The sequence below is a fragment of the Sorex fumeus genome, unplaced genomic scaffold (assembly GCF_029834395.1).
Source record: "Sorex fumeus unplaced genomic scaffold, SorFum_2.1 ptg000036l, whole genome shotgun sequence".
In the NCBI taxonomy this organism is placed as follows: domain Eukaryota; kingdom Metazoa; phylum Chordata; class Mammalia; order Eulipotyphla; family Soricidae; genus Sorex; species Sorex fumeus.
The window spans coordinates 12,299,123-12,316,338 of NW_026606093.1; the positions used below are offsets into that span (position 1 = coordinate 12,299,123).

General features: G+C 43.0%; 1 protein-coding gene across 1 annotated transcript in view; it reads left to right on the forward strand.

The window, feature by feature from the left end:
• The first annotated feature begins 1,120 nt into the window (after positions 1 to 1,120).
• Positions 1,121 to 17,216, forward strand: part of ARID2 (AT-rich interaction domain 2) — a 143,783-nt gene continuing 127,687 nt past the window's right edge. The window contains exons 1-3 of the mRNA XM_056117751.1: positions 1,121 to 1,212; positions 1,329 to 1,422; positions 2,311 to 2,408. Coding sequence (XP_055973726.1) covers positions 1,121 to 1,212; positions 1,329 to 1,422; positions 2,311 to 2,408 — 284 coding nt within the window. The remainder of the gene's footprint in view (positions 1,213 to 1,328; positions 1,423 to 2,310; positions 2,409 to 17,216) is intronic.

Consider the following 17,216-nt stretch of genomic DNA (forward strand, 5'->3'; position numbering starts at 1 on the left):
CGCGACGGACGCGCAGCCGGAGCGCTGGCTGGCTGGCCGGCCTGACGCGCGCGCCCCGCGGCGGCCCGCGCTCGACGCGGGAGACGCCGAAGTTAGTTGTGGGTGCTCCGTCGGCGGCACCCGGGCGAGGCGGGGCCGAAGAGGCGGCGCGCGCGGGGGGGTGGGGGGTGGCCGGTAGCGGCCGTTTTTTTTTTTTTTTCCCTTCCCCGCCGCCCCTTCCGGCTTTGTTGTGCGGGAGCCGAGCGCGGCGCGCCGCGGCCGAGCCCGAGGCCGGGCGCCGAGCCTATTGTTCCCCGCGCGGCGCCGCCGGGGCGCGCGCAGTGCCGCGGCCGGCCGTCGGGGGGCGCTGCGCGGCGTGGCGTGGCGTGGCGGGCCGGGCGGCGCGGCGCGGAGCTCGGGCCCGGTGACGCCCCGGCCGCCGTGGCCGAGGCCGCGCGAGGCTGAGTGCGGGGAGGCCCCGCGGCGCCGCGACCGGCACCCACAGACACACACACACACACACACACACACACTCACACACTCGCTGCGGGCCCGCTCGCCCCCAACCACCACACACCGCCGCCCTCCCCGCCCCCACCCGCGTCCCGCCGCCGCCGCCGCCGCCGCCGCCGCCACCGCCGATCGCGGGCCTCGGCGCCGGCCCCGCCGCGGCTGCCCGATCCCGATCCCGATCCCGGCCCCGGCCCCAACGCGCCCGCCCGCCCGCCCGGCCGGCCGGCCGGCGGCACCATGTTGAGTCGCGTCCCCGGGCAGAGCCGCCAGGGCCCGCGGCGCTGAGGCGGGCGGAGCCGGGGGAACCCGGGTGGGCGCCGCGCCGCGCCGCGCCGGCCCGCCGTCGCCCGCCGCCCCCCACTCGCGCCCGGATTCCTTTCAACTTTGGGAGAAGCCCCCTCCCCGCGGGCCTCCGCGCCGCCGGGCCGCCCGCGCCCTCCTCCCTCCGCCTCCTCCCCCTCCTCCCTCCGCCCGCCCCGCGCCGCCGCCGCCGCCGCCGCCGCCGCCGCCGCCGCCGCCGCCGCCGCCGCCGCCGCCGCGGGCCCTGACGAGCCGCCGCGGCCGGGAATGGGCTCGGGGCGCTGCTAGGCGCCGCCGAGACTCGCCTGCCCGCGCCGCCGCCCGCAGCATGGCCAGCGCGCCGGGGAAGGCGCCGCCGGACGAGCGGAGGAAGGGGCTCGCGTTCCTGGACGAGCTGCGGCAGTTCCACCACAGCCGCGGGTGAGCGCGGGCCCGGGCGGCGGGCGGCGGGCGGGCGGGCGGGCGGGGGGGCGCGGCGGGGCGGCCGGGGGGCCGCGGGCCCGGCTGACGGGCGCGGGGCCGCGCTGTCCCCGCAGGTCGCCGTTCCGGAAGGTGCCCGCGGTGGGCGGCCGGGAGCTGGACCTGCACGGGCTCTACACCCGAGTCACCACTCTGGGCGGCTTCGCCAAGGTGAGTGGAAGTTTGCGTGCGGGGGGCTCCCGCCCGCCGGCCCCGCGGAAAAGTCTCGGGTGGGCGCGGGGCCGGGGGCGGCGGCGGGGCTGGGGTGGGGGGGGTCGCGCTCGGCGGCGGCGGCGGCGGCGGCGGCCGGGCCGGCTCGTCTCGCCTCGCCTCGGCCTGCTGCGGGGCCGGGACGCGGGGGGCGCGGGGGGGCGCGCGGCGGGGGTGGGGGCGGCGCGGGGGGCGCCCGGGGAACCCCCAGTCCCGCGCCCGGGGAACCCCCCACCCCCGCGCCCCGCGCCCCGCGCCCCTCGCCCGCCGCCGCCGCCGCCGCGCAGGCGGGGACTCGGGCACGGACTCGCGAGCAGTTTTCGGCAACTCCACGGGCGCGCGGGCAGGGCCCGTCGAGCGGGGCCGCGGGGCCGGCGGGCGCGGGGGGCCGGCGCGGGCCGCGCGAACAAAAGGCGCCGCCGCCGCCGCCGCCGCCGCCGGCTCCATAAGCCATCTTGGCCCGGGCCGCGCCGCTAGGCCGCGCCGAGGGCCGCCGAGCCCGGAGAGAGGCCCGCGCCCCGCGCCCCGCGCCGGCCCGCGCCCCCCGCCCGCGCCCCGCGCCCCCGGCCCAACTTTGCCCCGTGGCCACGGCCCACGGCCCGCGTGGACGCTGACACGGGGCGGCGCAGGGACTTGCCACCGGTTAGTTATTGTCCGGGCCTGGAAAACAAAACAACCTCCCCCCCACCTCCCCGTCCCCCCCAAAACGGGGGCTCCTAGATGCCCGCTGCTGGGACGGGGGTCGGGGTCGCGCCCCCGCTCCGTGGTAGGCCCACCCCCTTCACTCCCCCCCCTCCCCGAGCGCCCCGGCCCGGGCCCGCGGAGACCGCTGTGCCTGTGTCTTCGCAGGTCTCGGAGAAGAACCAGTGGGGAGAGATCGTCGAGGAGTTCAACTTTCCCAGAAGTTGCTCGAACGCTGCCTTTGCTCTCAAACAGTATTACTTGCGGTGAGTAGGAGCGACGCCGCCTCCTCGGCGGTGTTTGGAAGTGAGGGGCCGGGAGAGGTGTTTTCGGCAAAATGCAACCCCCCCACCAAAAAAAGTAGAATCGAATCAAGGGAAAAAGAAAGCAGTGCATAGCACACCAGTTTTTGATCTGAATTTAAGCTGGAGGAACAGTCGGCGTCAAAGCGAGCCGGTAGGGGTGAATTTGAAGGGCCCCTCGCCTGTTCTGGATCTGTTGACTCCCCCCCACCCCAACACACACACCAGAACGTTACAGGTGACACTCCGGTGGTCCCCCTCCACCCCCACCTGGTGAACATTCTTTTGTGACATTGTTATTGATTGCTTGATATCGCAGATGTACATGCTTGGGCAAAGAGTTAAGATGGTTAATGAAACTTTGTATCCCCTGGGAAATTTTTTTTTTTTATGATTGTTTTGGAAACTCCTTTGCCTTTTCCAGTTTTGACTTCAAAAATGTCCTGTGGAAGTGACACTGTAGTCTTTCAGTGAACTGTTTCTACATAGCCATGGGTTGGTACTTCAGGGGGCCAGGATTTTTTTAGGAATAGAAGTATACATGTTTGGTGCATTATTTCCTTTAGCAATGTAATACTGAAATGGAATACTATGATTTGGCTCTTCTTTGACTCTCTCCTTTGACTTTTTGGCAAAGTGGATTTTTGTTTGGTCTTGATTCAACTTTGTTTTTTTTCTCCTAGGAATATTTTCATAGATCAGGGTATGTTTTGTCGTCAGTGTTTGCCTATCCGAAATGGGTCTTCAGTTGGTCGTGGTTATTTAAAACTAGAATGCTGCTCTTTTATTGCTTTTTTGATAATATGGAGTAGCCTTTTGGTGGGATGTGTAGTTTCTGTATAACTTAAGTTTGACATTTATCGTGGCTGTATGCTCAGTATCTAAATTGGATGGTCTGTGTGATGTTTAGTATTCTGAAATAGGAAATGCAGTAATTGCACTTTCTATTGTGGCTGTACTTTCTATTGGCTTATCTTAGATTGGCTTCAGGCTTGAAGCTAAAGCTAGTCACAACTTTGTGGAGCAGTTATTGAATAAAACAGAAGTCTGGAAAATGATAAGTCTGATCATCTATTTTGTTGTGATCACGTGTGAATTCTCATGTAAAGGACTTTATGAAAGAGTCAGTAAAACCTCAAAATCTTGCTTTAGTAACATGATGAGAAGTAGAGAATTTTTTATATATGGTGATAGTCACTAGCTGATTTACATTTATAATATTGAGAAGAATATTGTTAAAATACTTTCTGGTTTTCTGGTCATCATTTCGACAGTTTCAGCCTTACACTGTTTAAATTAGACATTTTAAAGTGATTCCTGATATTGGACTGATGGAAATTTAATAGCCAAAGTTAATAAATGATACGGTTCAAGAGATACTTGTTCTTAAGAATTTCGATTCATATTAACAGGGTTTTAGCACCCAAAAATGTCTAGACTCCCAATTTTTAAGAAAAGTTAGAAAAATGATGTTTATTCATTTGTGATTTCTTTCTTGGAATTATCCTTATCCTTGAATTAGAAATCCAGCTACTGTTTTTAACTGTATACTTTCAGGGCATTTGCAGCTCTATGTACGTTGTTCTTAGATGAATTTGAGTTTTGTGCTCTTCGATTAGAGGTTACTTTTTAAACTATGTCTTAGTTAAACTTGTTTTTCCTCTATTAGATGTCACTTTCCAGTTTTGTTTTTATAGAGTTGTAGCTAGGCTACTGAGAAAAAAGTTGAAGCATTTGTTTTGGAAAGTAAAACCATGTGAAGATTTGCATGGCTTGTAAAGAAATACAAAAGAAATACACTGGTCGAAAATTGGATATTACCAACCTGGGAAATAATTTTTTTCTCATAGGGGTGTGATATTAAGTAGTTTGAGGATATTTATTATCCTGGGTTTTACACCTTCTTCTGAAAAATCTTACCCAGCAGAACAAATGCCATGCTTTCACACTGATTCTCTTACTTGAGCATAAAAGTGCTTCTTCATAGTGAAAAAGAGTAATAAGTAGCTTTCTAACTTCCCTAAAGAGATATTAATTCGAACACCATGGTTTCTGATGAGAAGATGTGATGTGTTTTATGAATGATAGGTGGAATAATTTTTAAAATATAAATCAGTTTTTCATTTGCCCTCTACCACTGTTATATATGTTAGTTTTCATTTACTCTCTACAGATTCAATATTTGCTGTTAGAATTCTGTAATTTTATTGTTTGATGGGTAACTCTTAGCCTCGTGTTTTGTGATGTGTATTAATATTACAGACATATAAATAGAGGAAAGCAAACAAGGATGCTGTCTAACACTGTAGTGTTTGTTTTGATACAAACATGGACAGTCATTGAGTGTAGACTTGAGTATTCTATCAAAAAAAGTTATTTTTCTTCTATCAAATATACTTAACTGCAACATTTCAGCCAGTTTGAAATTGGAAATCTAATCGATAAGTTGTTTTATCATTGAAATTTAAACTTAAAAATATTAAGTGCCTTCTGATATTTTTTTTTGGATGTGCATCTTAATATGTTCCACAAACGTGTTATTATAATGTATCTATAGGTATGAAAAGATATGGTATAATTTCCTACATTTTATAAGTGGAGAAATTGAGTCCCGAAAGAACCCATGTATTAAGTTGAAGGGCAGATATTCATTGAAAAGAAATAGTGTTCGTGATGTGTTCATAATATTTCATCAGTCTAATAATTTTTGGATTGGTCACAAATAATTTTTGGTTGGGGGACGCTACACCTGATAGTGCTCAGGACTTACTCCTTATTCTGTGCTCAGGGATCATTCGTGAGGGACTCAGGACCACATAGGGTGCCAGGGATCGAGCCTGTGTTGACCCCATGTGCAAGGCAACTGCCCTCCATGCTGTATTGTCACTCCAGCGGCCACGGGTCACACAGAATTTTGAGAAATTTAAATATATTTGAGAATTGCGTATAGTTAAATTTATGCCAGTTTAAATTTATCCAGCGGGCTTCATGCTTTACTCAGTGAATTTTATATTTTTGTTCCTAAGATTAGGGGACAATTTGTTACTCATTTCTTTTAAGAATTGAAAGCTTTGTGTGAAGAGTAGGTAAATATTTCAAAACTTAGTTGTGAAGAATTCTGATAAGCCAGTGGAATAGCTAGGATCAAGGTTAGTGCGATGTTTCTGTTAAAAAAATTTGATTGGACAATGGAATTGCAGTATCTTGGATTTTAAAAATGTGTGTAGAGCTATGTTAACAGTTTTCTTCCAATAATTTTTTTTTTAACATTACAAGTCTCACAATGTTACTGGGCCCGCTCGAGCAAATCGATGAACAACGGGAGGACAGTGACAGTGACCTTTAGTTCATTGTAGAGTTACTTTCACCAAAGTGAATTTTTCATTGCAGTGTGATCATTTTTTCTTTTTTAAATTGATAGGTAAGCCTTAAATTCTATCTGCAGAGGGTTTTACATGTTTCAGTTACATTGAATAACTCTACTCAAGTGTTCTGTATTAGTGCCTACCATGTAGCTCACTTTTTGTTTTAAAGAGAAAGCCTTTTGTGAATTATCTGTGTCTGAACTTCAAGAAAACTTCAAAATTGTAATTACAGTAACACATTGAGTTTGTGAATTGTTAAAGAGAAATGGCCTTATTCAAGGAGGGAAAATAAAAGTCATATGGTGACTGAAGATCAATTGTGTCCAACGTTAGCTATTCATCTCATTTTGTAAACTCTTTCACATTTTTTAAATAACTCTGATTTTGATAGCTCCTAAAAAAGGACATACCGACTTGCTGAAAGGAAGAGTAGAAAGTAGAACCAGTGGAGAGCCTGATCAAAGCTTAGCTAGCTAGGTTGGGTCATGTCTCAGCAGGGGTTTGTTTGTTTGTTTGTTTTGGAGCCTGCTCCTGACTCTGCTTTGGGGTGGCCCCAGATTTCTAGGGATCATGCAGTATTGGGTAGTGAACCCAGGCCTCCTGTGTGCAAAGCATATAGCCAAACTGTTGTGCCATCTCTCCAGCTATTGTATCTTACAAAGTCTTCAGTCTACCTCCAAATAGAATCCACCTGTGTAAAATAGTTTACTGAAGATACAGATTCTGGAGATACAAATTTACTGAATATAAAAATTCCACTGGAGACATGGACTAAGAATTTAATTCTCAAAACGTTTATGTACGTTATTGCATTTATATTTTTTGACTTAGCTGCCTAATTCGGAGCACCCTCGTAATTCTATCTCCACTGTATTTCAGACTGAGTTGATTGTATGTGACTCTTCTGTAAAGCTTTGGTAGATAAATATCTCATTATTATGGGTTTTTTGCATTCCCAAATACAAATATTGGAAGTTGGAGAAGGATGGGAGTTCTTGTCAATTCATTAAAATTTATGAGGACTAGTGAACCAGTGCTCAGTATATAAAAGTATTTAGATAGTTAGGTGTTTAGGTAAAATATTTATAGAGTTTTTGTCATTATCATATATTATTATATACTACATGTTTATATAATGTATATCTGCAACTGTGTATTATATACCAGAGTGGAATATACTGTATTAAGGTTTACTGGTAAGGATGTAGTTTGCTGGATAGGGGATCTGAGGACATTGGGCAAGGGGGAGAGTCTGTCTCTTTGGTCTCTCACCACCACCACGGTCTTTGGTATTCAGGATTAATGAGAAATTTCCAGTTTGTGCTGTATGAAACACAGTATTTATTCCTAAAATGATTCCTTGAAAAGCAGACCAAATGAATTTGAGCACTAAAGCTAATACATTTGCATTTACTTTATTGCAGTAGTTCTTAGAGATTTTGTTCATATGTATTGTGGATCTGTAGATAAATTTGGGAAATGTCACTTACCTCCTTCCCCCCACTCATATCACAGGAGTGTGGTGTGAAACTCCATGTCTGAGAAAAATTCTTTGGAGCCCAGTTTAGGATAGATACTGAGATCTAAAAGAAGGGCTGAGGGAGGGCTAGGACTGTAAGTTCAGCAGTCCAGCACTTCTTGCTTTCCCCCCCCACACACACAGTCACACACACTGAGATGGTTAGGAAGGAAAAATTAGAAAATGATGAGGAAAATGAGAACTGAAATAATGCTTATTTATATCAAAATGCATATTAACTATAAACAGAATCAAGTAATTGTTTTGAACCTATTTGTAAATCTTTATCATAGCTGTATAAATTATATTTCTAAGAATTGCTAAATGGCTTAAATAGGGAAATGTTAAAATTAGTGTATTTACTGCCAGGAAAAGAAAGGCAAAGAAAAATTGTCATCCAAATAGGGGAAAAGTTGAACTTGTAAGATAAGCAGTGGCCTTTGTTGATTCAGAAAAGGGAAGGGGAAAGATGTCCTTATAGATTCATGAGTGTATTTTTTCTATAGTTTAAACAGTAACGTGACATAACACAGAATAGATACATATGGCCATGGAAAAGATTTTTCAGACTGTGGCAATTGTTCATATATTGGCAGGATTTATTTTTTAACAGCAAAATACTTTTTAATTTAGTTTAGCCTTTTAACTTACGGTTTTTATTTGAATCGGGAGCCCCAGAAGCCCCCCAGAGGCAAATAAATAAGCTTTATTTCCCCTGTTCTCAATCATTTTAACTTGAAGTTTTTTCTTAGCAGGATATTTTTATTGAAAATGTTGTTGTTCACTTTGTCTAAATAAGCCTTCGGTATTGTAGCAGCATCATTAATCACGTTGTTTTGTACTGTCATAATTACTTTTGTGGACCTACGATGATAGGCCTATCAAAGTTTTGCGCAGTTATTCCTCGACTTATAATGGGGGTTATAGTGTAAGTTGAAAATACCAACAAGTCAGAAATGTTGACTGTAGTTGCCCTTGCCTGCCTAGCATCACAAGAATGTATTGTTTACCCTAGTTTGTACTGAGTGCCTGTTGCTTTTACATCATTGTAAAGTCGAAAAATAATAAGTTGAGCCATTGTAACTTAGGGTGCATCTGTATTTGCCAGTTCTATGGCTTTAAGTGCTGAGGAATCATACCATAAATTTTGGATATTAGGGAAGGCAGATTAGAAGTAGATAATGGTCTTAGTAACATACTTACTTGAATTAAGAATGAAGACGTTAGGTGCTGGAGAGATAATCTATGGGTTAGGCCATTTGCTTTGTATGAGACCAATCCTAGTTTGATTTCTAGCCCCACATGTTGCCCTGAATATTCCTAAGTGTGCCTTGAATAAATAGGCAAGAGTAAGCTCTGAGTACAACTCGGTATGGCCCAAAAAATAAAATTTTTTTAAAAAAAATGGAGATGTTAGGGTTAAAGATTATGCAAATATTTAATGGCTTGATATCTTATACAGTTTTTATGAAAAGCAGTAGTATTGAATTTAAAATAAATGTAAATGACCTTGTCCGGTTAATTATCCATAGTAGAGCTGAGAAAATAGGCAGGTTGACTCTGTTTATTTAGAGTTCATAAAAATTCCTTTTATGCTTATGGTTTTTTTTTTTTGGCTACCTGTCATAAAACTGATTTGTTTACCTAGGAAATAAAATGTTTGTGGGGGACCTAGAGATGGTGTAACTCTCCCATAATACTGTAACATTCAGATTATCTGTGATTTTTCGTAAGGATTTCCCCCTCCCCGCCCCGCCCCCCCCCCCCCCCACACACACACACACTTGATTTTGGAGTTTCTTTTACTCTTGCCTCTGTGCTCTGGGATCTTTCCAAGAGGTGCTTGGGTGCCTTATGTAGTGTCAGAAAGTGCCACAAGGATTGTATCTGTTCCTGTTGTGTGCAAGACAAGAAACTTATCCACTATACTATCTGGCCTCGTGAATTTTATTGTTTCAGATATTAACATAATAAGAACTATGTTACTGAAGGAAATGGTGGGTTTTTTTGTTTGTTTGGGGCCACACCCAGTGCTGTTTGAGGCCTACTCCTGGTTCTATGCTCAGGGATCACCCTGGCTGGGCTCGTGGGACCGTCTCGGCGGTCCGGGGTTGAACTCACCAAACCCTCTCACTTCGGCCCAAGAAATTGTGTTTTGAAACTGAAATTTTGCTTGTATTTGAATAAATTTTGTATATATATTAATGTTGTGAAGTGCAAAGTAATCTTGTAGGATAAATTCCCCTGACTTAGTATGTTGCAATAACCTATTGCTGGAACAGAAATCACTTGGCAATATATTCTTAATTGTTGTTCTCAAATAATAGGTCTGTAGTTCCGGTAACATTTAAGTCAGCGTTCACATGGCCCACCTACAACTTAACTATAAATGAGTTTTGTGGTAGGGCCCTGGGAAGAATTTGTTGTTTAGCTTTTTAATTCATCTCTTAACACTTCCCTTTTTCTTTCTTTTCCTTATGCCATTGACTTGTTGAAGTCCTGGGATCATTTGTTATTTTGAATGTCCCAAGTTCTGAATTTGATTCATCACTTCCCTTTAGTGACAATTAGCCAGTTTCTCTGACACCTGCTATAATTTCATGAAAACGATTTTTTGCAGTCAAGAGCTCCATCACTGAGCTGTGCTCCACGTGGCTATCATATCTAAAGGTTCAGTATTGAAGCTCAGTATTTGAGACATATTCTGTAGGTAGTTCTGTGTGTGTTTGTCATAGTATGAGGCATGCTTTGTGGTATCGTCCCATTTTAGTGATACTTCGATTGATCAGTGGTTTTAGTTACCGATAGTCTGGCGTGGTGCCCAGATGATTCTTACTCTCCTAAAGTTTGAGAACAGCTGGTCTAACTATTGCAATAAAACCAGTTTAGGAGCTGGGATAACTGGGTTAGCTTGACAACAGGTTGGCCTGGTCTGCCTCCACAAAATACCCTCTCGGTGACAGCTGGTCTAGGGACACCTGCTCAAACTGCACCTGTCATCTCCTAGCAGAGTCTGACACACCCTATACTTTGTCTCTGGACTCCAGGGAAGATAAAAGGGTTCCACCTCAGTTCAGGAAAAAAAGGCGGGGGGGCGTGGCAAGCGAACAAACAGTTTGAACTTTTCCTAATCGTGTTCATATAATTTGGATTTTTAAAGTAAGATAGTTTTTCTTTGAGACTTTATAATCTCAAATGGGTTAACTCTTGTACTGAATTTGCTGAGTGTTTTTTTCTCTTTGTGAGAATTTCATTGAACTGTTTACGTATTAGGGGAATTGTATCAATACCTGTAAACATAACAACATTAGCTTAATTTGGTGTATCTTTATTTCTCAGATTTTTGTAAGGTGAAATTTTGGTTTCATTATTTTGATTTTAGAAGTATTTAATCCTTTTTTTTTTCTTTTTGGGTCACACCCGGCGATGCACAGGGGTTACTCCTGGCTTTGCACTCAGGAATTACTTCTGGCGGTATGCTCAGGGAACCATATGGGATGCTGGGAATTCAACCTGGCTTGCCGTGTACAAGGCAAACGCCCTACCCGCTGTGCTATCGTTCCGGCCCCTAGAAGTATTTAATCTTAAACACTTAGGAAAATATTTCTTTGTACCTTTTAAACTTCTTTTTTTTTTTAAACCTGGATATTACCAATACTTTTGGGAGACCCAAAGTTACTCCCTTCAGAGTTTGGTCCTGTATAGTGATAGTGCCAAGTAGGTGGGAGTGGTGCTTGGTGACCATGAAGAGCCTTTTTCCATCTGTGTTTTGAGTGTCATTTGGTGACAAATTAAACTTGGGATCTTAGCATCTGTGCTGGTTTGTCCTTTACCATTAAGATGTCTACCTGGAGCCTTTTGTTCTGGAGCATACGAGCTACGACTGTTTTTATGTTCTTTTATTTTTTGTTTTTGGGTCACCTCCAGTGATGCTCAGGGGAACTATATTGGATGTTGGGGATTGAACCTGGGGCACCTCATCCTACCTGTTATGCTATTGCTCTGGCCCCTCCCTTTTTTTTAAAAAAAACATTGCAGGTTAGCTTTAATCAAATGTCAGTTATAACTGCGATTTGGAAAACACAATTTACATATTATTATGTATGCTTTTCTCCCTTTCACTATTCCATTTCCTTTTCCGTATACCTGCTGTATTTACTACATCTTACAAAGCATTATCTTAAACATCATCCTCCATTATTCACATTTAAGCATCTTCAAGTGTATTCCATATTCTGGATATGTTTACCTTTCAGTGAATGGGTTATTTTGATACTATCTATTGCTGCCAAACTAAATGGTTATTATCATGAAGGAGAATTTGAATTATTATCAGAATATTGTTTGAAAATACGTATTGTTGAGATTGGGCGCGTTCAGGGTGGTATGGCCATAGACCTGGCAGGTTGCCGAATGTAACCTGCCCACACGGCAGAATCTGGCAAACTCCCCGTGGCGTACCCAATATGCCAAATACCAGTGACAATGGTGGGTCTCATTCTCCTAACCCTGAAAGAGCCTTGAATATGGCACTTTTTAAAATCTCAGGGCTAGGACGAAAGAGACGTTACTGGTGCCTGCTCGAGGCAATTGACGTATTGTTGAAAAATACAGCATGTGTCATGATACTTATCTTTCTGAGTTCTTGCCATTATACTTGGTAAATTTTTACAATGTTCAATGGTTAGTTACTAAGTGTACAAAGATATTGTTTATTGCGTAATTACAACATAAGCATCTTTGATGTGTTTTCAGATCAAATTTTATTTTTCCTCTTGTGGCTTATTGATCACTTTCAAATAAATAAAATGTTAATATAATCATGAGTTCAATAGGAGTTCATTCTATTTAAATAGAAGAGACCATACATTAAGGCATCTATGCAGAAAATACTTGTAGTACCCTAGATGTGGGTCTGAATTTAAATTTGTCAGTAATATGTCCAGTTTTATCACATTTTCAAAAATGTCTTGTAGAGTTAGTGAATTTTTAGTGTAATTGAGCTTAGATAAGATCACTTAGAATTTCATAAACAGTACTTAGTACTTTAAAACTGTTCCTCCAAGTGCACTTGCAAGTAATATGTCTAGTAGCTTGGTGTAATCTTTTTAGTTTATAACATTTGTTTGAGTGATTTTTCCAGGTCATTCCACATTGCAATCCAGTCTAGCATAGCAGTAAGATGTCTGAGACAGAAATGGTGAAAGCTATTGATTTGTTCCTGTGCCATTTTCTCTGGTTTTGTTAAGATTTTTGTTATTAGTACATATATTTGGACTTTTGTTTTTACATTTATATCAACCAGTTACCGCTATTTTTCCATGGTAGCTTTATATTTTTCTAATATGCAGTGCTACATATATACTTTACTGTTGCCATTATTATATACTGTTTAGCTCTTTAGTATTAAAGATACCATATACTTTATTACTAAATTTAATTATGTATTGCTTCAGAATACAAAATTTTTTCAGTAACAAAAGTTTAATAAACTCAGAAAACTTAATTTGGAAATAATTGTGTTATCTAACATACAAACCTTATTCAAATTTTCCTATCTCCTATTCTAAATATCATCTTAAAATTTTCACTTAGCAATTAGATCTCTAGATTGTCAGCATTTTTTTAAAATATACTGTCAGATTTGAACATTACAACCTACTAAGCTAAATTTTCTACTTCAGGATTATATTTAAGTTAGTCGTTTTGACAGGAGGTGTGTGCTGTCACTGTCTATTATTGTTGATATTAACTTCAGTTAAGGTTGTTTCCTGATTTCTCCTCTGTGAGATTAGCATTTTCTGTTCTGTAATTAATAGGTAACCCTATTGGTTATGTGGACATCTATGTTAATACTTTGGATTCCTTGCACACCAGCAAATTTTTACCCACTTGTTTTGATGGTCACTAATGATTCTGACCTGGATTAGTTATTTTGATAGATGCTTGGTGCTTGTTTCTGTCATTCCTTTCACATTTCTTAGGTGGAATACGTGTTGGTTTTTATTTTATATAGTCGGCTAAAATAAAATATATTTCTGTAACGCATTTTGCTGCTGATTATTTGCCTTTTTTTTTTTCTTTTTTCTTTTTTTGGGCCAACCACACCCAGCTGGGCCCAAGCATGAACCTTGGCTCTGGATTTAAGAATTGCTTCTGGTGATGCGCTGGGAACAGTATGAGGTCAAGGATTGAAGCTGGGTTGGTCGTGTGCAAATTAAGTGTCCTGTCTACTGTACTCTGTGTCCAGCCCCGACATTTTGCTGCTTAAGTCTGATCGTAGAGCTCTTTCAAGTTGGCTGTATTTTCCCATTTTAAGTTTCTCTTCACTTTTTCACAAAAGAAGATTTTCCAGGATCAGTTTTGTGCTTTGCATACCTAGTTCTAGCAATAAATAAAGCTCTGCTTCTTTATTTCTTGAGTCTTGGTTCCTTTCAGTGAGTTACAGTGTATAGAAGCCACGATCTGGGAGGTAGTTGTGCTTATTACTGCTGGGTCATCATTTCTTTCATATTCTTACAGAGGACAGAACTAGGAAGTTGTTTATTTATTGTTTAGTTTTCTGGCCATATCCAGCGATGCTCAGGCAGGGGTTACTTGTGGCTCCTGGCGGTGCTCAGGGAACCATATGGGATGCTGGGGACAGAACCCAGTTTGGCTGCATGTAAAGCAAGCACCTGACCCAGGTCTGAAATTGTTTTTCAAAATATTCATATGCCTGTTTTGGAAATCCTAAGTCCTACCCTATTATCTCTAGTTACTACCCACACAGATTTTTCCCCCCATTTGTTTGTCTCCTGTCACCCACGTCAGGAATCCTAGTTACCAACATTAGTATATTTACTCATCTTGTCTTTTCTGTTATACATAGAGAATGTTTTCAGTATTGTTATACCCATACCACTACAAACAATAAACCTGCCAACTGAAGTTATGTATTTACTAGTTTTTTGGGTGCTCAAACGGAAGCTAATCGTTGAAATGACCACTAAAAAACAATCCTAGCCATTGGATAGTTTTCTGGGTATTGATCAAATTATAGTAAAATTTAATTTTTTTCCCATTCGTGTTCACATTTTGCTTTCTTCCATTATTGTTCCTTTAAATTTGTAAATATGTAAGATATTTAATAAGATTCTAAAAACTGAAGACACGGTATACTTGGAGATTATCTTTTCTGTCACATTCGTGCCCATGCTTTATATCTACTCAATTTTCTTAGGTTCAGGTTATGTGTTTCTTGAAAAAATAAGATATGAGCATTCTCTCATAATTTAAGTGGGGACTGCACTGATTTGTATTTTGCCTTTCAAGAAATTGTTTTTGTTATTGAATGACCATGAGATAGGTATACAGTTACAAAGTTTTTAATGATTGAGTTTGTCACACAATGTTCCAACACACGTCCCTTCACCAGTACACATTTCTAGCCACTGGTGTCCCTCATTTCCCTTTTTCCCTGGCTACCCCAATGGCCTGCCTCTATAACAGACACTTTTCTTCTTCTTCTCTCTCTCTCTCTCTCTCTCTCTCTCTCTCTCTCTCTCATTTTCCTTTTAGGCACTGTGATTTCTAGTACTGCTACCGAAAGGTTATCGTGCATATCATTTTACCTCTGTTTAGCACTCAGATTTTGTCCTGAGTGGTCATTTCCAGCTCTCATTGTCATAGTGGTTCCTTCTCTGTTCTAACTGCACTCCAGCTCCTCCTTTGTGACAAGATTCCTAGCGTGGAACAGTCATCCTGGTCCTTGTCTCTATTGTCACTGGGTATTATTCACATACTGTGTCTTGCTGTTTATGTCCTGCAAATGAGTGCAATCATTCTATATTTGCCCTTCTCCCTCTGTCTGATTTTCCCTTTTTAAAACTTAATAGTTCTAACAGCCAGAGAGTACAGTGGATAGGACATTTTCCTTACATGCAACCAACCCAGGTTTGAATCCTGGTACCCCAGATGGTCCCCTGAGCCCCAACAGGAGTAATCCCTGAGCCAAGAGCCATGAGTACACCTTGAACACCACTGGGTATGGCTCAGAAACAAAGCAAAAATTAATAGTTCTTGAGCATCACATTAAATACATTCATAATGTTCTATTTCATTTCTTTGTAGTTAGTTACCTTGTATTTCAGTGTGTACATATTTTCTAATTTAATCAGTTAGCGCCTGTGTAGTGGCACTTAGGTGATTTTCAATATATTATTTTCTTCATTCTCACTCCTGAAGGTGGTCAGCTGGGGTGCCCAAGGGCCATCGAGGCTCTCAGGTGGTCTGGGTACAGGATCCAGGGGTGAGCCTTGCACGTACAAGTCGTGTGCTCTATAACTATAACTCGAGTCACATTTCTAGCTCTCCAGTGTTTTACAGTAGCAAAAAAGGCCTTTAAAGTAGTAGGACGAAAATTTAGAAACTTTGTGCAAACTCAATTTTAGATTTTTTTAAAGATGTATTTTCAGAGTAAGCTATTAAAGTGGAGCTTGATCAGAGAATAAATGCATATGTAATTCTGTATATATTGTTAGATTTTCTTTGTAGGAAAACTATTTTACACCCCCCCCTCCCACACACACAGTATAAAAATGGCTTTTTCTGTTTTGTGTAGCTTTTTACATTTTATCAGTTTATGGGAGTAAATGGTATGGGGATGGGAAGAAGAAAAGATAAATGATATTTTAATTATTGAGACTTTGTATAGAATTAAAATATTTGGGAGTGCTGCTCCCATCTTATTTTGCCGGGCGGTTTTATTTATTTATTTAATTAGGCTTTTTTGGGGAGGTTATACTTGGTGATGCTCAGGGGTTACTCCTGTCTCTGCATTCAGCAATTACTCCTGCAGGGAACCATATGGGAGGCCGGGTATCAAACTTGAATCTGTCACATACAAGGTAGATGCTCTCCCCTCTCTGCTATCACTCTGACCCCTGTCAAGTGTTCTTATTTATTTTTTCTTTTTGGTTTTGGGGCACACCAGTGGTGGTCAAGGGCTATTCCTGGCTCTGCACTCAGGAATCACTCCTGATGGTGCTCAGGGGACCATATGGGATGCTAGGGATTAAACCCAGGTCTTCCACATGCATGACCAGTGTCGTTCCCACTGTACTGTTCCTCTGACCCCCTTATGGATATTCTTTTATGTCTGTTTATTCCAAATGAACTTTAATGCCAGTTTACTCTAGTTCCAGAATAAATTTTGGTGATATTTAATAGAAATTCATTAAATTTATAAATTGCATTAGGAGAACTGATAATGAACATATCTAGCAAACATCAGTGAGGGAAACTCTTTTCAGGTCTTCCTGTTTCAAGAGTCAAAGGTTTGGGGCTGGAGAAATAGTACAGGAAGTAAAGACTTTTCCCTGGCATAGCAAATCTTACCTATAATTTACCAAGTTTTTCAAGTTTATCAGGCTAAGTCGAGGTAGATACTATTTTTAGATACTGGATGCGACTTAATATTACATAGAGGCCCTGCAGTTTGCTAATGGAGCCTGAACATTTATGACTCCTAAAGATAGGCGTCAGAAATAGGTAGTTGGCAACAGCTTAATGTAGTTCGTGTAATAATTCATTGTTCCACCATTCTTCAAACTAGAAAGGATTTTTAAGAAGTCTGGGCTCATACTTTGTGCTAGGCCAGAAGTTGTTTACTTATTTATTTATTTTGGTGGCCTGCGTAAGTATAATTGACTCACCAAAGATAACTACTGAATGATGTGAGTTGAAGAGCTGCCTTTATTACCATAGTACTTTGTTCTGATTTGAAAAGAATAATGTAAAAGATTGTTAGAGATTTCTTTGCCACTGTAATATGTGACCTTTACTTTGATGTTAAGGTGATTCTACTGACTGACCTCATTGCCAAGGCCTAGGTATTGTTGGCCATTT